Consider the following 27,485-nt stretch of genomic DNA (forward strand, 5'->3'; position numbering starts at 1 on the left):
AATTAAATGGCGGCCGTCAGTTATATTGGGCACGTTTGATTAAACAACGCGAGTTGCTAGAGTTGTAAGTAAAACTTGTATTCCAAAACTCTAGTGTTGAACACGGGTTGGAAAAGTTTACTCCTGACTTTAAATAGTGAGAGCATCAAGTGTTCAATATGGCGGAGAATGAAGAGAAACATTTTTTATTTTTTGAAATAAATTGGGGGGGGGGGGATATAAAGCAAAATTACCACCAAAAAAGATACATATAACTACAGCTTAAGTAACTCATTTAAAAAAAATTAATATAAATATTTGTAAGCTAGATGTATGTTTTGATTCCAATATATTGTAGATAAAGTAATTTTTGGGGTGAATCGAATTATAGGCTATTGACTCACAAGTTGATGGTGCAGGGGTTTCAACAGTCTCGTTTAAAGTCAGCATTTCGCAAATTCTATGGTCGTTATAACGATCTAGTTTGCCAATACAACCTATCATTGGGTCAAATGCTGTATGACGTATTTCATACCGATTGTTAGGCCGCTCTTGGCACACTGATTTTGACTACGGATAACTCCATTTACCTGATCAAGATATAGGGCTCACGGCGGGTGTGACCTGTCGACTGGGGATGCTTACTCCTCTTAGGCACTGGTCCGTGTTTGCTCAACGCTCTATTTTGTATTGCTTATAGGAGTTATAAGATTGATCGCTGTTCGTTATCTTCACCTTTCATGTGGTCCACGTTCGGTTGATTTTGATGATTGTTTACACTCTTTTAGTACTGCATGTACATGCATATTCATGTAATAGAAATTAAATACTTCTCAGTATTAAAATTAACTACCACATTTAAATAAATTGTCATTGATACGATTTCCAGATCAAACGCCATTTTTCAAAACAACATTATAGCAACAGTTGTTGTTTTATTCACATTCAAGGATGCACAGGTATCACTCTAGAGTTACTCGAGACAGTTTTAAACCCTGGCACCTACACATCCCATACGAACAATTAATTTAGGGCTAAACCCCGCTTTTTTTTTTGCTTTTTTTTTTCCCTCTAGTAGTATGTTGTTCAAGCCTTTTTACATGTTTATCTTATACTACACCGAAAGGAATTTTCTCAATCGTATTAAAAATAAATTATCAGATATCGGGGAGTATTTAAAGTCGCCTACATGTATGAAAGACGAACATAATATGTATGGTTCAATAGTTTATTGGACCAATAATTAAACGGAGGATTTATGACACCAAAAGCGCAAACACATGCACAGATTAATCAGGTAACCTCGATATGATAATCTTCATTGAACCCAGTTTTCATTTACGACCAGGTCGCTTTGGGGCTGTTTGTGGGTTTATAGAGCAATCTGCAGTCTGTTGATTCTTTAGTTTGTTTTGTATCAATACAGTGCAGGAAATAGACTGAGCTAGAAATATCATTTCGTTTAGATGTAACGTTCGGTATTTTGCGATGGTCTTATTTTCGCTATCTTCAATGTAATTGTGTATATACCGAAAATAAAATCCATGTGAATATCCCCCTTTTCAGTATTATGAAACTTTTACCGTTCGTGAAAAAAACCACCCACATATATACAGTATTAATTCTCCGAACACTTCGATTGTTATCACAGTGATGTCCAAACTATGAAAAGCAGTTTACGTCCTGACAAATGGTTCCTACACGATCTATGTGCGAAAATAGGTAAATAAACACGCGTCACAAATTTTAAAAAAAATCCAGAAACATGATTAATTTGACAGTAAAGGATTCGTTTGAAAACATTCATCTCATATACATTCAGTTTAAAAAGCAATTCTGAGTATAAAAGGGTGTTTCAAAACGTATATGTCATCACTGTAATTGTAGGAATTCTTAAAATGATTGATTCTCAATGCTAAATTATATTTGTCGAGTACCAATACCTTGATAAAAGGCATTGCAATATTCAAAATACACGCTATCGAGATATATTTTTCAAATAAATTGTCATAACGTTAGGTGATTATTTTTCCAAGTACGATCACACACAATTTTTTTAACATGACAACCGCTTTGGTTATATTCTTATTGTAGTAATTAGTATCCTCTCAAAAAAATGCAATCATTAAAAATAAAATATTCAAATACTAAATTATTGCTGCTGCAATCTTTTTTCTTTCTTTTTTAATGTGTTTTTAACAAACATTTTGTAAATAGTTCATGCTGCTACAATCTACTCTCGGCTGAGATTCGGTACGGCTCGGCTGAATATTCGGACTGACGCCTTCACAAGTGAAGGCGTCAGTCCAAAATATTCAGCCAAGCTGAATCTCAACCGAGATTAGCTACAATCGTGCATTAGCAAGATCAAAATCTGATCACCTCTTATATAAGTATAGATTGAACCTATCTAGTTTCATGGTTGGTTTTGGTCGCAATAAAATCTTTTCTATTGCTGGATCCAATAAATGTTCTACCAAGCCCCTGTCTTTGCTCCGCACGAAAATATTAACATCTGTGAAGGAGAAACGTCAAACGTACTGAGCGACTACATATGCCACAAATGGTGTTAATCAAATGTGGATTCTAAAAAAAATTCTAATTAAAGATTATTTGACTGATGATCCACACTGTTTGTATTGTGGCTATGAATTTGAAGGAAATGTGCATTATTTCCTTGAATGTTCAAAATATAAACATCAAAGAGATATTCCTCTGCAGCAATGTAATCACAATTCTGTTTCCTTTTCAATTGAACTATATTCTATATGGTAGTTCTGAGTATTCATATAACTTGAATTGCAAATTTATTTCTTATGTTCATAACTACATTAAATCTTCTAAGCGCTTTTGTACAAGTTAATTTTTACACTTTTTAAAAATTATTTATTCTCTCTTTTCTTCTAACCGTCTGGATTGATCTATGTTAGTATTGATCTATATTATATGTATATATGTGTGATTGTAGGTGGAGGGTTTTGTAAGTATGTGTGTTTGTGTAGAACATGTCGATTTCTATAAAAAATCAACTCGTAGCAAAATTCAACAAAACTCTTATTAACTATTTTCATGTAAAACTCATTACAATATTGTTATATTTTCAAAAAATCCTTTTTATCAATGACGCCTTTGTACTTGACCTTTGTATTTGGGAGAGGGCCTACATAGGATATGCCTGTTGCTCAATCCTATTGAGTTTCTCAATGAAATACTAGTATGTTTAAATTAAATAGATAAACAGTTTATTGGAATTCCTGTGAGCACGAATTGTGCTCCATTGTTAGCTGACCTGTTTTTATACTCTTATGAAGCAGAATTTATTCAAAAACTTCTTCGTGAGAAGGAAAAATCTCCTACTGTGGCCTTCAATTCGACATTCAGATATATCGACGACGCATCATCTATTAACAATTACAATTTTCATACATATGTCGATTCGATATATCCCTGTGAACTCGAAATAAAAGACACCACAGAGTCGTCCACTTCTGCTTCATACTTTGATCCATATTTTATTGAAAGTAGATACTAACGGCAAACGAACAACCCAACTTTATGAAAAACGGGATGATTTCAGCTTCTCCATACATATGGTGTTTATACATCTTAACTGATACGATACGCAAGACCTTGTTCTGCGTATGGTCAGTTATTAAATTGAGGCAGGCTACTGACAAACAAGTTGATGGTACAGGGGTTTCAACAGTCTCGTTTACAGTCAGCATTTCGCAAATTATATAGTCTTTATAACGATCTAGTTTGCCAATACAACCTATCATTGGGTCAAATGCTGTCGGACTTGTTCCATACTGACTGTTAGGGTAAGGCCCCTGATTCTACGTGTCTTTAGAAACTGTCTCTGAATAGTTGATTTGATATATGAAAGTCTCATAACTCCAATAAACAATACAAAATAGATAGATGGGCAAACACGGATCCCTGGATATACCAGAGGTGGGGTCAGGTGCCTAAAAGGAGTAAGCATCCCCTGTCGACCGGTCACACCCGCCGTGAGCCCTATATCTTGATCAAGTAAACAGAGTTATCCGTAGTCAAAATCATTGTGCCAAGAACGGCCTTACAATCAGAATGAAACAAATAACTTTTAGTAAATTTGAAATTGCAAAACTTTTCTCAACTCAATAACATCAAAATGTATGACTTTTTCAGTGTTGTTTTCGGGGGGTGGATGGGTGTTGAAAACCTCTTATTCATTAGATAGGCTCATAAAATCTTTTCTTAAGATGACAGCCAGAATAAAGTAGTGAAATAAGTTATAATTATTTTAAAATACATATATGCATTAGTAGAATCCCCCCCCCCCCCCTAATAACGTTCATTTTCGGATAACTTAACATTTTCACATGCAAAGTAATCTATTTTGGCTGCATGATTGTCACTCTTTTTGGATAGTATAGTGACAATGTAATGAACGGTAAAAATATGAATATAACTTGAATTGATGAATTGGAATTAACCCAGTGTAGTATTGGGCAAACGCCCCACACCTTCCCCCCTACAGTTTAGGATTTCTAAGTTTCCACCCAAAAAAAAATGTTTGTTTTAAAGTTAATTTTTCCCCTTGCTGCCTCCCCCTCTCTGAAAAATGATGATACATGTATGTTCTAGCCCCCCCCCTCCCCAACTCTCGAAATTCCTTATGGTGGTGATATTTCAGCGTGTCGATAAAAAGAAAAGAAACACTCTTTCTGTGTGTACAAGTATTATCTAAGGTCACAAACCCTCTTCAAATATTTCTGGATCCACCCTTCAAGAAATCAAATGTAAGGGACAGATTGTAATGATTGTTATAGTTGGTTTAGGTTCACTCCAAGGGCGTGTCAATAAATCAATTACCAATTGTCGCAAGAAACAACACGGGTTAGTTTGAATACAAGGTCCATTCATTTACAAACATATTGGTCCAAAATTAAATGAAAACAATGTCTTAAAGGAATCGTTTGACTAGCATTGTCTGTATACATACTAATAATATAACTGCCTGTTGATCTTTTATATGATATTATTTCGTGGGGCTTTTTGATTTTGTTTGCTTAGTTTTTTTTTTTTGTTTTTGTTTTGTTTTGTTTTTTTCTTGGTTTTTATTTTATTTTTGGGGGAGGGTGGGTGGGTTTACATATGTAAATGACCTGGTCCCACACATCGTCGTAAACCACGGGTTATTGTTACATTCTATTTCACAAACAAATAGAATGAAACAATAACCCGTGGTTTACGACGATGGGTCCCACACAGTAATATAAGAAAAACATTATCATGTAAACAGTGGCGGATCTAAAGGGAATCACGGGTACTGAACCCCCACCCCCACCCCATGCTCCTCTCTTTATGGTTGAAATTTTTTTCGCGCTCCTGTGAAATAATACATTCCTAATTTTGATCAATCTTCAAGTTTATACCATCGTCGCCAACCACGGTTTTGAGTCCACACACGCTCCCTCATCGATTAGAAGCACCCGTGGCGCGTGGGTAACCGATGTCCAATGAGTGTGTGTGTGTGTATATATATATATATATAAAGGTAATGGGGAACGAAATCTATACCCCCTCCTTTTCTTTTTCTTTTTAAATGTTGTGAACGGAGTCGGATGACTGCATCTAATAATGTCTATGATTCGTACCTTGTATGAAATAGGAACCATGTTTAAAACATGAAGAAATTACTTAATAATAACAGATAATTCTATCAATCTGCCCTGATTCTTCTGACATTTACTTCACTTACATTCTCAAGAATATTACTGTCAGCTGATGCCTTTATTACAATGTAGAGTTTTATCGATAATCAATATAAATTGTGGATTTGGTAATCTGTGCACAGAGTTCATTTATAAAAAGAGAAATTTGATCTATACTATTTGTTGATGATTATGTTTCGTTTTTAAAATATATCAATAAAATGGTACTAAAAAAGATTTCCATCGATCATCCGGAAAATGCACTTGCGTCATCCTAACTTTTTAAAAATGTTTATTTTATTACTATCGTGATATTTCCGGTGTATCCATGTTGCAAAATATGGGGGGAAAATATAAACATAGAACGACTCTTGAATTACTAATTAATATTTTAATAATGTTGATTAATCCAAATATAATTCTTAATCCGATTGATATCATAATCTCAAACAATTTCAATTTATCGGAGTCGAAACGGTACTTTACGAAATATGTACAGTATCAGAATCCCTTTGGTTTTCAGCGTACCTGGCCTAGGTAGATCTATCATCTATTCCTTCACTAACGACATCAGTTCACACTAGTCGGCGGAGTAATACAACGGGTTCTTTCACGATCATGACCAATCATGCAGAGCGGTTTCGTAGCGCCGTCTGTCACAAGCATGTGGATTTCCGATAGCAGATAAAAATGCGGACGGTTTGAATGGAAGTCGTTGTGATCTTCTCTCTTTCGGACTTGGTGATCAAGTCGCTAGTGTATGAGGATTAATTCAACATTTGTTTTATTGTCACTTGAAGTTTTCGCCATGGGATGAACATTCTACAGTTCTGTTTTTCATGTCAATGAATTTTATTTTTTGAATTGGAACCATAGCCATCGAAGTGTACAAAGCTAAAACAATGTCTGAGAACAAAGTCAAAGGAGGAGGGGAACAAAATTTGACAGTAAGTTTAATAAAACCTGACATTAAGTTTGACAGAAGATCAGTTGGGGGATCTTCTGCAGGACTTTAAATGAAAGTGCCTTTGAATATTTAGTGCGTTTTCCCCACGATAAAATACACTTACATTCAGGTACAGTGTAAAGTGAAATTTTATGTTATTTATTTAGATACCCATATAATAAGTTTTCAGTGATAATGATGGAAATGAAATGGTTGTTAATGGAATATAATTTTTATTACAGTGTGACCATTCAATTAACATTATTAATTTTATAATAAATGTCATAATGCACCCAATATTTTATTGTGATTTTATTTAGTGCAAAGAAATTTTACAAATTTATTAATTGCAAAATAAAGAAATTGTAATGTTCACTTAACAAAATTTTTATTGAACACCATATATATAAGCTTATACTCTTGAAAATCATATATCAGTACTTGTTTAATTAACTTAATAATGACATAAAACCATGCAGTCTTTGGTGACATTACAGCCTTTTACTTAAAAAATAACACAATAACATAGTACATTGTAGTGATTTCCATTTGTATAAAAAGTTCTGTGTAAGATGTGAGACAATGCATAAGTTCCATGTAATTCTAAATGACTATCCATAGCTTTTCCTTCTTTTCTTTGGATTTTTTGTTGTTAAATTTTTATCATATATCTATATATACATATTTTACAATACAATAATTATGGATATAAAAGTGAATTTGAAAATGCTCTTCACAATATCATACAATACAATGGAATTTATCATGAAATATCTGTTCTGTAGGTGGCACTCAGGATAAGACCCATGAATGAAGATGAAATTTTGATGGGAGCCACTCAAATAGCCCATAAAGTCCAGAAAAAGGTATATGGTTAATATGAAGTTGTGTATATATATGTATGTATGTTGTTTAATCTTCTAAGTCAGTTTTCCTTGTACATTGCTATTTCTTGTGAGAGTTGAAAGAGGTTTGTTCAAAGGAAAGTTTACTAAGATTATGTATCATCTCAGTGGTTACCTTCTGGAATCCTGAGAGAGCTGGACATCGCCCGGGCCTAATTTACTTCCCCTCTTTTTAGAAATTCGGAAAGTATTTATAATGGGCTACAGACATTAGAAATGGAAAACGTATAGTTAGTTAATTTAATATATGTGTGCATTAATCTTCATAATAGTTGCCCTGTGTAGAACATATCCTTAAGTTTGTATTATGACTATAATCATTAGTTGCAGCATTATGTATGCAAATTTTTTTCACTCTCCTTCATGTAATTTTGTACTCTAATAAATTGTGCTAATCTAACAGAAAAAACAAAACAATAAACAACCTCTGTTTTAGAACTGTAATGGTTTGCAATTAAAAACCTAAATTGATACTTGTGTCAAAAACCAGTATTTATTGTGATTTATCGCATAGATACATACATGGACAGAAGTGTATACAGAGTTATGAATTTCAACAGTATTATTTAATGATTTTATGCAATAGTATAATAGAATTAATTACAAGCTGCCATGTCATAAATTACCTATGTTATTGCAATGTTCAAATCATTATATCCTTTGTGTAATACTGTATTTATATATTCTAAAGTTTGTATGACCTTGTACCTTCTACGGAGAGGACTTATATAGGCAGTGCCTGCTGTCTGGTTCTCTTATGATTTAGATGTTTAGATTAGAATTAAATTATCAGTACATGTATTATGATTTCCCAATATTTAAGATAGATTTTGTATACATCTAAAAAAAAAAAAAAAAAAAATTCATACTTACAATGCACGTGATAGTAGTTTTTAGAATTTTAAATTTGACAATTTAGACTTGTGCTTTGTGTTTGGAAGTAAAATTGAGGAAAATTTTAAAATTTTAAATTTTGAAACTGATCAAATCCTTTTCACTCATTTGTACCTTAAATATAATACACAAAACATCATAAAACATGTCTTAAATGAGGAATGTTATTGAATTTACCACATACATTACATCATTTTGAAAGACTTGTGAATTTGGTGTCATCATAATATAAAAGTAAAATGCATTATAGAGCAGATAACGCAGTTTTGTTTAAAATAGATGTTTATTTGAAAGTACATGTATACAACCAAAGGAGTAAGATAAACTATTGCAGAATCCATTGTAGACTGCTAGTTAATGATCTGCATATATACACATGTGGACATATGAATGGACTCGGTTTTATGTTGCTATAGATGGAAGTTTGAAATTTAAAACTCAATTCTCAGATGCAGTTATGCTCAGTGTAAATTTTCGCCCATTTTAGGACTTTTATGTCTTCCATACCTTGGCCATAGTTGCATAATCTTCAAAGTCTTCAAAAATGTTTCAGACATTTAATGTGTATCTGTTTGATACTAATGAGCTTCAAGGATAACTATCATAGAGGTGTATGTGATCTCTAATACAACAATACTGAATAGTTCGTAATTACAGCTTGAATATTATTCATGAAGATAACAGCATTATGTAAACAGTTTCAGGATAATTTCCAAAAATTTCTGAATAATGCATGGGTACTAAAATTTCACAAAGGCACTTCCACAGTTTCAAATTTCCTTTGCAAAGTATTCAAACACTAGGACATTAATGTTGGCAAGTTTCATAGCGTAATCTTGCCATTGGATGAAAACCAATACCAAAAGTGCTGTAACGTCTTCATGATTTTCCCTTGTTGAAGGGAGAAGTATTTTTGGGTGATGATTCGAAGTGCACATTTTTTATTGCTGTACATTATTCTGATCAATAAATGTAATGATGAAAATTGCAGTGAAATTTACGTAGGTGATCAGTGAGATCGGTTTAAGTCATGCCTTTTTAATAGCACAAGTTAAAAATGGCTTGTAATCATATTCGCATTATGCTTGTTCTTCTCACTCTAGGAGGTCAATTTGTTTCTGGTTATGGTAACCTTGAACTCTCGTAAAAAAAAAAAAAAAAAATTAGGGCCTTCATTATAGTAATGATAGAAAAGACCAATATGGAACTATTATATGGTATATGTGTCAGTTCTCAAACCAGAGCCTATATTCAAACGAAGATAGTTAGACATGCTTTCAATACATATATGTAGCAATAAATTACCCATATATGACATCAAACAACAACAACTGTAGGTACGGCAATTAGGGATGTATAATTTATGTGTCATGGTAGATTCAGAGACTAGAATCCTATTTTGACCTTTAATATTTGATGAGCTTGTGATGAATATTTTTTGTTTAGGGATAATGATGTGATAGAGAGTTGATATAGGTACATGTCACAACAGATAAGAAGCTTCTGCCTATTGATTCCAGATCGAGGAGCTGGGGGATATATAGTCCCGAGAATAAAATCAATGCTATATTTCTAAGAACACTACCTTAATGTCACAATCAAGGTGGAAGTAATTGATTCTTATTGATCTTTCACTGCAGAACCTGTAAAACTACACCTTCGGTGTTGACATCAATTTGATCTTGAGTAATTAGTATATTACAATTCCTGTAGATACTATCTTGTTAATTGTGATGTCATGTGCTGCAGTATTTGTTTTACATCAACTTGAAGAAATTTCACTGCAGGAAGGTGTATTGACCATGTGTTTTGGTATTTTTATATTTACACAGGCATGTATTTTACCATATATTAAAAAATATGAATAAAAAGCGAACAAGAAAGGAAAATATGAACCAACTCAGTAAACTAAGATGCATCCATATGCAGTCTTAAAACTATATAATATACATGTATGTATGAAACTTTTAAAGTTAAAAATATTTTCAAAATTATTTTTTACAAAGATATCTAATATTTTTTTATACCTAAATTTTTATTGTGGGGTCAATTTTATTTACTTACTTTTATATTTTTGAATATCTAGATCAGTTAAGTGATTTATGTAACGCAAAATCAAAGTAAATATCAGATACGTAGTTCTGAAATCATTATGTACACTGTTGTTAACACAAACATCAGGTATAAGCAGTTTGTACACTCCAAATATTGGCTGTAAATTAGTGTTTGCACAGTTTGCTTCATGTGAAAGACTTGTAAATTAGTTTGGATGATTTGGCAATCAAAAATATCAATAGGTTTGTTCTCAATATTGGAATAGAATGTTTTTGGTTCTCCAGCACTATACCCGAGGTCGGGTATTCGTTTTCTCAACAGAGTGTTGAATGAGATTGTGTAAATGATCTAAGAAAAAGTGAATTGTAATCCACTGTCTGAACAAATGAAAGAAACCTCTTTTGAAAATAAGAATGTTTTTTATTATCAGTACAAAAACTCAATTTTGTATAGGTTACATACATGTGTGGAAATTATATATTTTAGAGGACATGAGTAGGACACTTGTTGACCATGTTTTCAGGGGAAAGTGGTTTATTTCACTCTTGTGTTTAATTGCTATGACATCTTATAGAGTCCCTGTGAAGCTCCCTCTTTGTGGAAATGATGTTTTGAGTATATCTACTGCTCTCAGACTTTTTAAACAGAGAAATAATGGAATGTGTAAAGATAAGAGATGAAAAAGCATGTATACTTATAAAACGTGAAAGTAATTCAGAATTGAAAAATTCGAAATGAGAAATTTTGCCATGCAGATATGTGCCTTACAAGGAATGTTAAATGTCATCTGCTGGATAAAAAGTCTTATGCTGTATGTAAAAGACAAACAAATCTTCTGACAATCAATTCAGAATTTGTTAAAAGAGATACATTTACCATTATCGAGTTACCGGAGAGATGTATTGAATTTGAAACTCTAAAAGTGTAGTTTAATGGCTATACTCAACCAGGCTGCGTAAGAACATCTAATGTATTAGGAAAATATTGTGTAAATGATTAATCTTCATTTTTAACTGAAAACCAAAGAACTTGAAAGAAGCATACAATAACAGCCTATTTGTTCTATGCAAACATAGGAAATCCGTGGCATTGTGTCATCTTTGCATGCAGGAGGTGGTAATGGTTCTTGTGATACTATGTGTAGGCAAGACTTAAATAATAATTAGTTTACTTGGGTTTGTGTCCTCTTCATTATAAAAGAAAATATTTCTGTCTGTCTGTCTGTCTGTCTGTCTGCAGTCACATCCAGAATTCACTTCTCTCTAGTTATATGGATATGGGAAATGGTATACAACATATTTGTTCACACAGACAAAATTTGTGAATACACCTGACTAATGGGATTCCTGAAAAAGTTTTGTTTTTCAATACACTGCAATGTGTTCAGATTAATAATGTCCCATTATTGATTCCAAATCTTAAAAGTTCTGAGTTTGACAGATATAAGAGTCTTTTGGTTTTGTAGCATGCAAAGCAGAGCAGCGTGCAGACAGAGAACAATCACTTTTGGTTGTGTTCATTAGTCTCTATGATAGAAGTCACACCATGCACATTATACAGTCTTTATAAAGACAGCTTTAGCATGAAACCATTGGTTATTGCAAAGCTTATGTAGATGATGTTGCTGATAGTAAATTGATGTTTATTTCTTATGTAGGGGGTGTTGCTGATAGTAAATTGATGTTTTTATCTTATGTGGTGCTATATCTTATATAAATGGTGTTGCTGATTGTAAATTGATGTTTTTATCTTAATATGTACATATTGGTGTTGCTGACAGTAAATTGATGTTTTTATCTTGTGTACTTATTGGTGTTGCTGACAGTAAATTGATGTTTTTATTTTGTGTAGATGGTGGTGCTGATGGACCCTATGGAGGACCCAGAAGATGTTTTGCGAGCCAATCGTTCACGAGAGAAGCAGTTTGTTTTTGACTACACATTTGATGGTGGAGCTTCTCAGGTATATCTACCACATATTGTAGCAAAAATCAAGTTATCCTCTAGAGACAGAGCCACTGGGAGCTTTTACCAGATTCTTATATTGACTCACATTAAATTTAATCACATAACATATTGATAAGCAGCAGTAAAACTAGATTTCCCCAATTATTCTTTTGTCAATTCAATTACCTAGTAACCTATATTAGAGACATACACACTGGTTGACCAGTACTGTGGCCATTTATGGTTTGTTTACCAAGATGTGGTACATACTATAAATGATGTAGTACATACTATAAATACTTTTGGAAGACCTGTTCAGTGTCCTTGGTGCCAATGAGAGGCACTGTGTAGTATTCCTGTTCTTAAAGTTAAGCTAGTCCTCTCTAAACTGTGATTTAGGGCTTATTTGACTGTATAGGGTTAGCATTTATATAGTGCTTTAATCCTGATACAATCTATTATTCACAGACTGGAATGTATGCATGACTGCCATTACATCAAACACAGAGGCAAAGTATGCAGTACACAAATACTCCAGGTTACTGTAATAAAATGGGGGGGGGGATGTCATTTTGATATTTCACTGGAATATAGATAAAAGGTGATAAGATTCATTTTTGTCCGTTGCTTGTTTAATAGAGTCATCCATGAAGTAATGAATAATAGCATATCGCATTACACTGTATCTTGTTTGCATTAATGTTCATAAAATGCAGAAAAAAATATTCAAGTGTTGATATCTTCTATATATATTCTCATGAATGCAATCTTCAAAAAAGTTATATAACTTTTTAGTGTTACTTCATGACTTGATAATCAGCATGTAAAGTAAGTACACATCAATACAAATCCTAACTATAGTGTCAAAAATATAAACAATGACAAATTCAGATGTGCGTGTATTGTTAAGAGAAGTCTGGTGTTCTATGTTTGTCAAATGAATTAAGTTTTAAAACATGATTAAATCAAAATGAATTCTGAAGGATTAAATATACAAGGGTTTGCCAAATTTGTAGCATTTGCTGAATATGCAATTGCATGTATCCAAGTGCATGCACCTTATGAAATAGTTATCTGATCAAGGCAGCAATAAGCTTGAAATGAATATCCTTATACAATACTAATAAGGCATTATTTGGCCATCACATTTCATACATTGATTGGGTTGCAAGGTGCAGGTAGTTAATTAATTAATAAAAGTAGCGAATTCTTGAATCTTTCCATTTTTTTAATGCAATTACAGTTCTTAGTGGAAAAATACAACTTCCTAGCTAAACCATGGAAATGGGACGCTGAACTACGTTAACTCCAATGTATGTTTGTCATTAACTTGACCTGGCAATTCTAGCTTTAGGAAACAATTTGTTATGTTCTAATTGCCACAAATGTGGCCCATTTATTTCTATTTAGATTACGACAATAGGGCTGCCCCTAATCGGAGGTGATCACAATATTTGTTTGTGCACACAAAGAAGTTAAATCTGGATATTATTACTATTTATAAATATGGCAAATAGTCCAAGTACATAATTTATCTGTCCATATAATAAGATGATATAATGAAGAATATTTAATTCAGGTTTGCTAATAAGTCCATGAAAAAAAAATTGAAGATTTATCTCTGAAAAAATATCTACTTTCGCCTTTTGTTTGGTAATTTTCGATGGCCTTTGCTTTAATGACTTTCTTTGAGAAGGAACAAAGGAATTTTAAATCCACTTAAAATCACACAGATAAAAGCACCTATTTTATTCCAGGGGTAGCATTAAGCAGAAGGTTTAAACATGAGACGTTTTGTTTGTCAGGTCTTTCAAATATTTTGATTTGTGACCAAATAAAATACAAAACTTTGCCATTCCCCAACTGCTCTTTAATGACTTTGTTTTGGCGAAATATATTTTGTTTGATATACCAAAGAATTAAAGTTTAATATACCAAAGCGTTAAATTTGTTTTTGAATCACAAGACACAATTTATGTTTGATTAACCGCCAATGTCCAGCAGGGCGATAACAAACATGCTCGCTGTACGGGGGCTGTGTTTTAGTGTTAATCTATAGAACATATAATATTTATTCTATCAATGTCCACACTCTACAATAGTGATAATTTATTTTTCTAGATTAAATCATGTTTGGGTACTAAAACAAAGTAATCTTCCTGAACAAATGAAACGGACATGCGTGGGTAGTGTAGCACTTACAGGGTGGACTTTATGAAGATTAAAGTGTACTTTTATTAAATTAAGACTTTTATTTATCCTGTGTATGAGTTGACTATTTTTATACCTTCTGGGAAACACATTAATTTTGGTTTGGGTGGGTTTTTTTCTTTTCATTATGATGGGTTGTATAATATGAACTAAAGCAAATAATCAATATATATTTTGCTTATCAGTGTATGATATTGGAGTCGACTAATTCATAATTCATGGATTGCTTACATGAAACTTTGCTAGCCTCAGGGACCTTGGGTATTTATTGATCAAGTCATCCAAATTCCTGTGCTTCTAAAGTTGGATTGAGATTTGTTGAATGCTATGAGCTAATTGTACTTGGGCTAGTTTTTACATACAGGCTTAAAATCAGTTTGAATTATAATATAAGAAAAATTAGCTACATTGAAATTCCTGATAAAACATCGAATGAAGGTTGACAGGTTTTAGTGCAGTCAGTACTGGTTGAAGAATAGATTTTACTGTGGCCTTCAACTTGACATTTAGATACATCGATGATGTTTTAATTATCTATAAACAATATTCCCTTTCATTCAAGTGTTGATTCGATATATCCCAGTGAACTTGAAATAAAAGACACTTAAGAGTCTTTCACATTTGCCTCATATTGAACATGGACATTAATGGCAAACTAACTACTCAACTTTATTACATATGGGATGCTTCATCTTCTCCATCTACAACTACCCATATTTATATAGTAATATTCCATCATCACCTGCATATGGTGTTTATATTTCTCAACTAATTTAACATCTGAGAGCATGTTCTGCATATGATCAATTTTTAAACTGAGGCAGGCTACTGATAGACAAGTTGATAATACAGGGGTTTCAACATTCTCATTTTAAGTCAGCATTTCACAAATTATACGATTGTTTTAATGATCTTATTTACAAATACAACCTGTCATTAGGTCAAATGCTGTGTGACATGTTTCATACCATATGTTAGGCCATTCTTCACATTCTGAGTTTGACTGCAGGTTACTCTGTTTACCTAATCAAGATATAGGGCTCACAGCAGGTGTGGTCAGTCAACAGGGGATGCTTACTCCTCCTAGGCACCTGAATCACACCACTGGTGTGTCCAGAGATCCGTGTTTGTCCTTCTCTCAATTTTGTATTCGCTATACAACTTATGAGATTGATCATTATTTGTCATTCTCACTTTTTCATGTAAATGGAGAAATTAAATATGAAAACATTCTGATGTTTAATTACATGATGTAGTTAAGTGATAAATGAAAATGGAAAAAATCTGTAGCTTCTACATAACACAGCATAGGGACTTCTAGATGTAATTGATCATTGTAATTATAACAAACAAATACTGTATAGTAGAGAATATGTGTGCTCGATACAAAAACTTCTTCATTTACATTGATATGTAGTTTTATGCATATTCTTGAGTAGTACATCTAACACTGAGATAATGAAATATTACAATTTTTAATATTTATTCTCTTAAGAGTACAAACCCTTTACAAACATTACCGGTGTCAGCTTGAATGGGGCACCTGTTAAATATTGATTACTAGTAATGACAATGATCAGTCATATTTTTTTTACAGGAGGAAGTATACAGAACCACTTCTCAGTTTCTGATTCCCAGCGTTATATCAGGATATAATGCCACTGTGTTTGCCTATGGTGCCACTGGTAAGTTCCCAGCAGGCATTGTGATTGCCATTTAATGTCACAGATCACAGGTTTTGAGTCCACTGGATCCCTCAGTGATGAGGGAGAATCTAAAGGAAGTACCCATGGGTCATTGACAATGGTAGTTCACAAGTGTTTTTATTGTCAACATTGAAGCTTCAGCACATTCCTATTCAAATCACACATTCTTGTCATCAAACATTGTTTGTAGAAGTATGTTCACTGTGTGTATTATTTAAAATCACATCAACTTCATGAACTTCAAAAACCTGTCTGTATTGATTTTTAATATCTCTTGTGTGAGTATAACACGTAAGTTTCCCCAGTTCATATGTTCTTAAAACTGGTTCTGTATTTTTCATTGTTCAGGCATTTTAAAGCTTTGATCCTGTTTTTTTGAGGTATCATTTCTTTCCTTCGTTCACATTTTATTAAAATCTTCATGGAACAGGTGCAAATGATGCTTTAGGCCAAAAATATTCCTTTATATCAACACAAGGATTTGTATATTGATTTTATTGCTGGATTTTCCTCTATGAGTGTTTAGCAAATACAAACGGAAAAACAACTTGAGATATATGGACCATTTGAAGTGATCATGTAATCTACTTCAAAGAGTTGAAACATCATGTAATCTGTAGGTGTTACTGTCATCAGTTTGTTTTCGATTTCCTTTTCCTGGGTGTGAATATTAGATTAAGGTGGATATCACATTTTCATTCAAAATGAGTTGATCAATGGTTCATATGCTATATTTAGTATATATATGAAGGGAATTTTGATGAGGAACTGACATGTATAATAACAGCCTTTCTGGTCCCCCATAAAATTCTACATTTATTTAAAAAGCTTAAAAGGAAAGATTAAATCTTTTATTTCCTAAAAGAGATCCTGTCCAATACAGTTTCACATTGTTACAGATATCTACAGATAGTTGGAGTACATAGCATTCAAAGTGGTACGATTTCTTCATTTTACTCAGATGTAGCTAAAATGCGAATTCTCAGGATCATTTTTCTGTCAGAAAACAAAGAGTACAGCTTTGAACAAACAAACTTATATGTTCTGGAAGGATGAATCGATGATATAAATACAATGTTGATCCAAGCCTGTGCTCAATGTTTTGTAGAAGAAAAACTGCATAATAGCCATTCTTTCCCAAATTACCAAAATACTTATCATTTCCATTAGTGGAACTCTTCAAATTAAAGGCGCGTAAAGTCGTGCTACCGGGACAACATACGTAAACATTACTTAGGCATACGTAATATAAATTATGGTATCGAATACATATTAAAACCGACTGCAAACCACAACACTGATTAAAATTCTAAAGGCAAAAGGAATTGATTATTCTTACAAGAAAACAGAAGAACTTATTAAACTATGTGAAGGAGTGCAGGTACTAAATCTGCCAAATCTGACCGATATAAAGCATCAGTCGCAAGAAGAACTGTGAAGGGAAAAACCAATTCATGCACATCCGACACAATAACTTTTCTTGTAATTAATGGGATTCATATGTTATTAAGATTATTCTGTCAGATTATGAAGACATTCTATTTTATACAATTTGGACAGGTTCATATGGCATGAACTTTGTAATCGTTAATGCCCCTCTCTCTCTCTCTCTCTCTCTCTCTCTCTCTCTCTCTCTCTCTCTCTCTCTTTCATTTTCAAATATTTTAGTATAAGTTATATACTTGCCAAACTGCATTTTTTAAGACGTTTATAACACTAATTAACATAACAAATGCGTTTCTAAACTGCATCTAAGCTATTTTGAAAATTACAAAATATTGATTGACTTAGGACAGAGAACATCGTTGTTTGGAATTTTTATAATAGGTGTAGTGGAGTTTAAAAAAAACCATGTAACATCCTTGATAAACTAGTGTTAGTATATTTTTAAAATACAGTTTGACCAATGGCTATTTTATTTAAAAGTTCACCATGTACTTTAACTTAAAAAGGGGGGGGGGTTGCTATGAACGTTTCGTTTATGTCCCAGTAATCTCGCACTTGCTCGCGAGACTTGTGCATTTTCTTACCAATGACGCACAAGAGTCATCAAAGCGCGATAACTCTAATGTGCTGGTAATGAGAAGTATTGACAGCAATTCGTCGTGATCATGTCATAAATTCAAATACAACATCATTTTGATCAAATTGTGAATAGCAAGCGAGTTGCATTAGGGTTTTTGCACAAAATACGCTTGATTTTGAAACTAGCACAAGCGTTAGTTTTGATGGGTAAATAAAGTATTTATCATATATATGGTCCTTTATTCATCCCATTCATCCTCTCTTTATTTGTAACATGCTAATTCTTATTTATGGTGTATATAGTCCTTTATTCATTCCATTCATCCTCTCTGGATTGTAACATGCTAATTCTGTGTTTATGGTATATAGTCCTTTATTCGTTCCATTCATCCTCTCTTGATTGTAACATGCTAATTCTGTATTTATGGTATATAGTCCTTTATTTGTTCCATTCATCCTCTCTTGATTGTAACATGCTAATTCTGTGTTTATGGTATATAGTCCTTTATTCGTTCCATTCATCCTCTCTTGATTGTAACATGCTAATTCTGTATTTATGGTATATAGTCCTTTATTTGTTCCATTCATCCTCTCTTGATTGTAACATGCTAATTCTGTGTTTATGGTATATAGTCCTTTATTTGTTCCATTCATCCTCTCTGGATTGTAACATGCTAATTCTGTATTTATGGTATATAGTCCTTTATTCATTCCATTCATCCTCTCTGGATTGTAACATGCTAATTCTGTGTTTATGGTATATAGTCCTTTATTCGTTCCATTCATCCTCTCTGGATTGTAACATGCTAATTCTGTTATTTGATTCATACGCACATCTTATAAAAGTGTATTCATTTCAAAATCACATTTTCTCAGGTAAATGAAAATACTCATATAAGGAAAATAAATGTTTAGAAAAAATGTCTTTTATTATATGTAATTTCTTTCTCAAATGATACAATGAAAGGAGTTTGACTATGTGTCTGTTTTGCAGTGGGGAAAAAATCATTTCAATTGAAAATTTTAGGTTGTTTTTTTTTTTTTATTCAGAAAGTCATTACGTGTAATGCAAATGCTATACTTACATGTCTGTCATTCCTGCTTAAATATATCTACCATATACAGTCACATTATACAATATGAATTTATCAATAGGTGCTGGAAAGACCTACACAATGCTGGGGGCCCATGATGAACCAGGAATCATGGCCCAGGCCCTCAATGATCTATTTCTAGAAATGGAGAGGACCAGGGACAGTATGTCTTACAAAGTGACCATGTCTTATTTAGAGGTGAGGGAAATTTTGTTCACAACCTGTCATAGAATGCAGCCCATATTGTGTATAAATGAACATCCAAATTGTTTCCGAGATTTTTGCTATGTTTTCTACTGTACATCCTTTAGATGGATTTATTACAAATAGATAAAAATGATTTATAAGTAAAGATTTTATTGTGCTGTAACCATGAGGTGTTTGGTACTCCCTATTTGAAAGATGGCATCTGTAAGCATCATTCATGGAAAGAATGTAATTTTTCGATTTAATCTCATAAAATGTTGGTAAGTGAACTTCATGCATTGTGACAAATCAACATATTTCCATCCTTGTAATGTGGTTTTTTAAGAAAATAACTTCAGTTTTTTATGCTGAGAGAGAATTTGTGAAGTGAGTGCATATCTTAGCTCTGCAGGACATTGAATAAACGATTTTTGATATCGATGGAAGATTAGGATTAGAAGTTGAATAACATAAAAATATGCCTCCTAGCATTCCTCTTACATATCAAAGAGTGCATTGAAAATTGGAACAAGTAAACTGGCATTGAATATGGTTACTTGATAAAATATCTTCGGTATTGATTGATAGATTTATGTAAAAAAAAAAAAATTATAATTTCACATTTTGAAAATACATGAAGGTGTGTACTGCTTACTTCATGAAGCATGAACAGTATTCTGGTGTGAAGCGTTGCAGTTCATACCCTCATGAACTGTATTTTCAAAAATGAAGTTTATATTTCATATTGACATTTCTACTTCTATTTCTGTCAGAATTCCCAGTCATTAAGAGACGTACTATATTTACAATGTATCTGTATTCATACACATATTGTTTACAATTGCAACACATTCATAAGGAAATGGCTATCATTACCATTTGTAAAAAACATTAGAAATGTAAATATTTATGTATATTTTGACATCATAATTATATCTTCAATTTTTTTTTCATATCTAAGAAAAAGTCTTAGTCAGAATACATGATGAAATTTTTGTATAACTGTCAAAGCGTTTTATGTGATATAAGAATCCAAATATTTAGGTCACAAGGACAAATTTTAACTGAAAATCACATCAAACTGTGAGTGATGAATGTGTGTTTTGACACAACTTTTGTAAGAGTAGTTCACTGCACAGGTTTCTCCGTCCATAGAGCAGCAAGAAAATGACATGCTCAGTGGCTATAATGATTTTGTAAAGGATACCAAATAGAATCTAACTGGTATGTCCTCAAGTCTTTGTAAAAGAATATGGGATATAAAATTTTAACTTGTATGAATGGTGGAATAAGATATCAAAAGAGTTTTTCAACACTGTAACAGGATTTACTTTGAAGTGGAAGTAAAGTGTATTTTTATTGATATTGTCACGATTCATACTGTGAATGTATTCATGCTATCGACACAGCTATGGAAGACATATTCATTGAATATGAGAATACGTGTACTAAACTTTCAATGTACACTGTGGCAGAGTAACAGGATTAGAGCAGGGCAGGCAGAAAAACTGATAAGTTCTCCCCTAATCCTTCTAGTAATACCTGTCTGCTGGTTCAAATAATTAACCTGGTATTGAATTGGAGTTCCATCCGATCAGATGCTAAGTCTGATTGATGCATTCAAACTTGACTATTCTTCAACTCTGAAAGAGCTGATTTCATCCTGCTTATTTTTACCTTGTTGCTGTCAGGAAGTGTTTGGAACTAATTCATCTTGGTCACAAGCATTGACAGTTGACTGTTTAGATCCTTTTGGCCAAAATCAATTTGGGGGAAGATTTTAAAATAATAAAAATAAATTTATGGTCAACATGGTCTAGAATTTGATTTAGGAAAATGTGCTTGAAGTTAGGTAAATGACGCACAGTAATCTTGTCACCTTTCTGGGTGATGATATTCGTAGAAAGCATGACAAATAGATTTGCGTCATCTGCCATATTTTTGTCTGAAGTGCATTCTATCGATTGAAATTGTAAATCATTGAGGAATGATGTAAAAATAATGATGATAGAAATATGTTCCTTTTTTATTCAATCATGTGTTTGTCATTGAAGTTCTTTGATGCACATTATAAATGTTTTGTTACCATGCAACTTTCAAATGGTAAAAAATATTTCCTTTCTGGAATATGTTTTCAAACTGGGCTTCATTGATGATTGTGTTCATAGGTTTAAACATGAAAACATCTAGTTGTGGTTTTTCTAGATTTTTTTTTTTTTCCTTTTTCTTATTATGTCTGACAAAATAATGATATGTATATAGAACTCGAGCATATTTTGTATCCCTCTAAATGCATTCTTGGCAGTAGAAAGTTTTGGATTTTTCTTTCTCACAGATGTAATTATGAAAATGGTTCTTCAGTGAATAAACTAGATATATTAAATAGAAGTAACTATTTTTTTTTTTACTCAGGATCAATAGACTTCCCAGTTGTGAAATGCAAATCTCTGTATCCTGATCACTGTAATGTTTTTAGAGGGCTTTTAAAACGCTGGATTTAAAAGCAAAACTTGAATATCAATAAGCACATTTTGATTTCACGCCACTGTATAATTGGGAATCTGTATGGTGGCTGGCCTTGAAGCAGGTTAGGGTATAGATTTTATGAGCATTGATCTGCAGATGAAGGATGTTCATGCTAGATTAATTATTACTTTAATGGTGTAATAACATGCATGTTGACTGGTTGATCATAAGGAGCCTCCCGTGCCCTCTCTTATCTTGGAGTGAGATTGTCCTTATCATGCTGCTGTATGTGTTTTCACAAGTTTTAGAGTGTGTATTCTGTATACCTAAACTTTAAAAAACATTCTGTTGAGAATTGTCCTTTTAAATAGATTAAGTGATTATAAATTGCTTTTATCCATTAATATCTTAAAAGATTATTCCCAGTTATACTTCATGTGTGGACACAGCAGAATAAAATTTAGATTACATCATTATTCACTTTAGATTTCTTTCAGTGATATCTCTCAAAGTAAATTTCAATCAGAGAAATTTTAATTGAAGATTCAAGTGATTGCTGAATTGATTTAATGAATTTATACAGAGTATGGCCACATGTATGACTTGTCACTGGAACCATATTTGAGGTGCATTATTTGATGTATTTCAAATACTGAAATTTTGAGACTAGATAACTGAAGTGAATGTCACTTGACACACGAGAACACCTAGAATTCACAACTTGTGGAGGCATTATCAAATGTTTGGTAATAAAGGTTTTAAATTGCTATTATTTATTCATTGCCAACTTTGAGGACACGATTGTTCAATTATGATATTAGGTGATAGATTGTGTTAAATGTACCAGGTTCTCTAGGATAATGGCCATTGAAAATTACAGCCCCCTATATAATGAAGAAATAGCACACACCATCTGTTGTGTTTTTTATGAAATATCCCACATACAGGCCTGGACTAAGTGACATTCTAGGTCTGATGCTTGGAAACTGCAGAGTTAATGAGCAGACGTCAGCTAATAATCTCAAATTTCTCATCTGACAGATTGCAGGAAGGATAGAAATATATATCTGGAAATAAAAAATGGTTCTAATAAAGCTGTGTATTAACAAATATTGGTCTCTCACGATGAATTATCGTTACTGTAGGTAATTAGTTGCTGTTTTATTTGCATTCTTAGTTGTTAATGAGTAAAGTACATGTGATTGCTTTCATTAAAATGACTAAGAGCAGGTTAATATTTGAGTGGGTTTGAATTTCTCAACTTGATCTACACACATGTAATAAGTATTTGTTGGTCATGTTTCAGATATACAATGAAATGATTCGAGACCTTTTAAATCCAAGTGCAGGAATTCTCGACCTACGGGAAGATGCCAAGGGTGGAGTTCAAGTTGCAGGCCTTTCAGAGGTCAATACAAGTTCAACAGATGAGGTAACCTATCTCCTCCTCCTCCTCCTCCTCCTCCTCCTCATCATCATCATCATCATTATGAGTAGAAGCATTTAATAGCATAAGCAGAATTTTCCTCTTCATTTACATGTCCTTTGCTATCCATTAATGGTTTTATCGTATACCTACCTCATTATAGATTTTATCATTTGACATTTGTAGACACATAACTACATTTCAAATATACTGGTTTCATGGGGAGTATATTTCAGGTGATTGACATGTTGCTGAAGGGAAACAAAGAGAGAACCCAAGAGCCGACAGCAGCCAACAAGACATCCTCTCGATCTCACGCTGTCCTTCAGGTGTCCATCAAACAACAGAATCGTGTTCGCAACACCACGCAGGAAGTCAGGATGGGGCGACTGTTTATGATTGACTTGGCGGGGTCAGAAAGGGCCGCTAACACGCACAATCGCGGGAAGCGCATGGTGGAGGGTGCTCATATAAATAGATCACTCCTTGCACTGGGAAACTGCATCAATGCACTCAGTAAGTAGCTTTTGTGTTCATAAGGAGATCATGTCATTCAATAGAAGAAATGCACATGGGGCTTCTTGTTAGCAGTTAATAGAAATAAAGTTTTTGAGTCTTTACATACTAGATAGTAGAAGACAAGCCAGGCAGTGTCTTTTGCTGATCCAGAATATTACAAAAAAATCAATACCCTTCAATTTGGTACCTTCATATTACTTATTTTTTGCATAGTCACTGCTGCTATAATAGAATAGTAATTAGGCTAATGGGTAAGACATTGTGTTTAAATATTCCTCAGGCAATCCAATAGGATGATTGTCTAAATGATGTCAGATCGCAACAACAAAGAATATAGGTGTTAAATTGCAGCTCTGTGTTCATCAATAACAATCATAACAAAACATTGTCAGAAGCAAGGCAGAGTATTGAATACATTTACTTTACATGTGGACAAAGAGGACAACATTGAATTTAAAATTTTATTTCTTGTAGCTGATACCAGGGGATCCAAGTATGTGAATTACCGTGACAGTAAACTGACGCGTCTTCTAAAGGAAGCTCTCGGAGGGAACTGCAAGACGGTCATGATAGCCCACATCAGCCCTGCCTCCATTCATTTTGAAGAGTCTAGAAATACCCTTGTTTATGCTGACAGAGCAAAACATATTAAAACAAAGGTGAACAATGCATGTAGTAAAATGATATTGGGAGTCATGACGACTGTACATATTAGTTTTTTCCCCAGTGTTTAATTTCAGCATCAGACCAATACCAAATCAGCATTGGTGAGAATAGAAATTTGATTCCATGTGTATAATAATGGAAAGTGAATAGTTTTTCCAGAATTTCCTACACATTGGTCTGTTTAATCATTTTACCAGTCCAAACAGTGAAAAGTACTGTCACCTTTACTGGTCTAAACAAATATTCGGACTGTTAGATTTTCAGAAACTCTGATATACTTGTGAAATGGAACAGATATGAAGTCTCTGATTAAAGTAACAGGTTTTTGGATGAAAGCTGTATACATATAGAGATATATAATGATAACAGGTGTTTGAATGGCAGCTATATACATATAAATATTAACAGGTGAGAAGAAATGTAACAGACGTGTCGTACCACATTGCCCAGTACACCAACATAATACAGGAACTTAGGGAGGAGATCCAGAGACTGAGGCACAGGCTCCATGACAAGTCTAGCCCCCGGCCTGGGGCCAACATACAAGCAGTACAGGGTACTTAGCCTTCATAGTAAAAATTCCACATCTTCATTGTATGTTTAATGTTAATTACCGGTACACAAATTCAAAGGAAAACCTTTATGCATTAAGTGTTGGTCCAAATATTATTTTGGTAAGAAATTCAATAAAGAGCAATGATAGTTAATATGTGGATGATTACTTTGCCAATATTGAGTGTAAATTCCATATATGTATTTACAGTGTATGTTAGGTACAGCAAATATGTTATTTGTACGTGTTCAAATATCACTGACATGTACCATAATTCATGGAAATTCTTGATTTGATATTCTTCTTTTTGTATGTGACTACACAAATGCTCTTTTTTTCACAGCTGAAGTAGTGGAGGCCAAGAGAGAGGAACTAAATAAATTAAAGGAACAACTGCTCATATCATTCAAAGATCAGATGGAGCTCAGGTACCCTCTATAAAGTTTTTGATGCAGAATGGATTTTCCTTGGGTTTTTTTAAATTGAATTTTATACTATCATATGAGTAAACGACCGAGTTGATTTAAAAAAGGATTTATGACTCTAATTCCTCAATATACAATATTCACATTCTTGTGCACATGAGTACTAATATTTGAAATTTGTCATTTACAAGGAAAAGTTTAATGGAGTTGAATAATGCTTCCATGGAAGTTAGCCTGGAGACCAATAGGAATCAGCTCATAATTAGCGAGTAAGTTCAGCAGCCGCTATCGTCTGTAAATGCTGGAGAGAGAAAAATTATGCAGTGGTCTCAATTTTGTTTGATTGTATTTGCTAGTTTGCATGTTTAATATATGTTGTTTCTGTTTTTATAGGTGGGAATTAGATAAAGCCCGATTTTCCAGGAGAAAGGAAGGGGGAGACAAGGCAGATACAGGTAAAAATTAGATACAAGTAAAATTAGATACAGGTAAAAATTAGATATTAAAGGTAAAAATTAGATATCGGTAAAAATTAACATTGACAGGTAGAGTGTGATGACACTATGGATTTAATAAGTTTATCTATAGTATATATTGTGTTAAATACCTTATAAGTGGAATTTTCAGCGAGACACAATTCTAGCAATTTTTCCATAAAAGTGGGTAGATATATTCAGCAGAGCTAATAATTCCAAGAAAGATAACTATTACCAATTATAAGGAATGATTGAATTGCAAGCGATAACCAATCTTTGTTAATAATGCCAAAATTCAATCCTCACTAAAATTTCTACTTATACAGTATATGAAATATATTTATACTGGAATTCCCTTTACATTTGCATTATTTTGAATTATATAAAATAAAATTTTGATCATCTAAGAGAAACCTTCCTTAGTTATAAAAGATTGTGATTAGGTAATCAGAGTCCCTTGGTTACTTGTAGAAATTTTGGAATGGTGAGTAATGGGGTAGAATTATTAGATCCACACCTACTTTTGGGCCTTTCTGTTTTTAAATGCATTATTTTTCAAATTGAAGAGTTTCAACTTTGTTAAGTCTCCTCATTTAAGATTTGCTTAATCACTGGAATTAAACTGGTTAGTCAGCATTGTGTCTGATTGTTTGCAGAGGATTCTAAGGCCCTGGAGCTCTCTGGGGCTGGATCAGATGACCTCCAAGAGACGGAGGATATAAAGCTCGCCCGGGAGGAACTGAAAGTGCTTCATGACGAGAAGCATCGGACAGAGAAATTACGGGCCACAGTCATGAAGGAACTGGAGCAGGCCAGGGTCAAAACAAGACATATTGAAGAGGTAAAGTTTGTATTGTGTTTTGGGAAATACAGATATTATTTTCAGGTGAAAGTAGAAATTTTAGAAATTGTTTTAGAGGAAATGGCAAAAATAAGTATGATAAATAAAACTTTTTTTTTCAATAAATTTTGCAGAGATGCCATTTTATTTGAAACATTTATTTGTAAAGAGGGATTTTTAAATGTTGCTTTAAGGGTTACATACAACTTCTATATCGACTGAGACAATGTTTTGTCACATATTGTAGACTATACCACAAAGAATCAATACGGAAGATCAACGAGAAATTCTCAGTCTACTTTGTAAAGTCCATGAACTAGAAATTGAGAATACGGAGACTCAGTCTGCCTGTCTGCTTAGGGAATTCCAAATTAAACGCAAAGATATGGTGATTTCGCGATTTCGACAACACCAAAATCTCTGCGATCAAATTATTCGACGACAGAAACAAATCATGGAAGGTGAGC

At 33.1% G+C, this 27,485-nt stretch overlaps 1 protein-coding gene across 2 annotated transcripts in view; it reads left to right on the top strand.

Annotated features, from left to right (window-relative positions):
- The first annotated feature begins 5,557 nt into the window (after nt 1-5,557).
- The window catches only part of LOC125670419 (kinesin-like protein KIF19), a 30,758-nt gene continuing 8,830 nt past the window's right edge, over nt 5,558-27,485 (top strand). Inside the window, exons 1-15 of one of the 2 annotated variants that reach the window (XM_048905571.2) lie at nt 5,558-6,436; nt 6,555-6,625; nt 7,410-7,490; nt 12,330-12,440; nt 16,233-16,320; nt 19,522-19,658; nt 23,419-23,544; nt 23,775-24,054; nt 24,532-24,716; nt 25,132-25,279; nt 25,620-25,704; nt 25,893-25,970; nt 26,095-26,156; nt 26,834-27,018; nt 27,266-27,479. In XM_048905571.2, the coding sequence (XP_048761528.1) occupies nt 6,581-6,625; nt 7,410-7,490; nt 12,330-12,440; nt 16,233-16,320; nt 19,522-19,658; nt 23,419-23,544; nt 23,775-24,054; nt 24,532-24,716; nt 25,132-25,279; nt 25,620-25,704; nt 25,893-25,970; nt 26,095-26,156; nt 26,834-27,018; nt 27,266-27,479 (1,825 nt within the window). In that variant the 5' untranslated portion in view covers nt 5,558-6,436; nt 6,555-6,580. Of the gene's footprint in view, nt 6,626-7,409; nt 7,491-12,329; nt 12,441-16,232; nt 16,321-19,521; nt 19,659-23,418; nt 23,545-23,774; nt 24,055-24,531; nt 24,717-25,131; nt 25,280-25,619; nt 25,705-25,892; nt 25,971-26,094; nt 26,157-26,833; nt 27,019-27,265; nt 27,480-27,485 lie in introns of both variants that reach the window. The other variant, XM_048905570.2, reaches the window with a different exon arrangement.

The sequence above is a fragment of the Ostrea edulis genome, chromosome 4 (genome assembly GCF_947568905.1).
Source record: "Ostrea edulis chromosome 4, xbOstEdul1.1, whole genome shotgun sequence".
Classification (NCBI taxonomy): domain Eukaryota; kingdom Metazoa; phylum Mollusca; class Bivalvia; order Ostreida; family Ostreidae; genus Ostrea; species Ostrea edulis.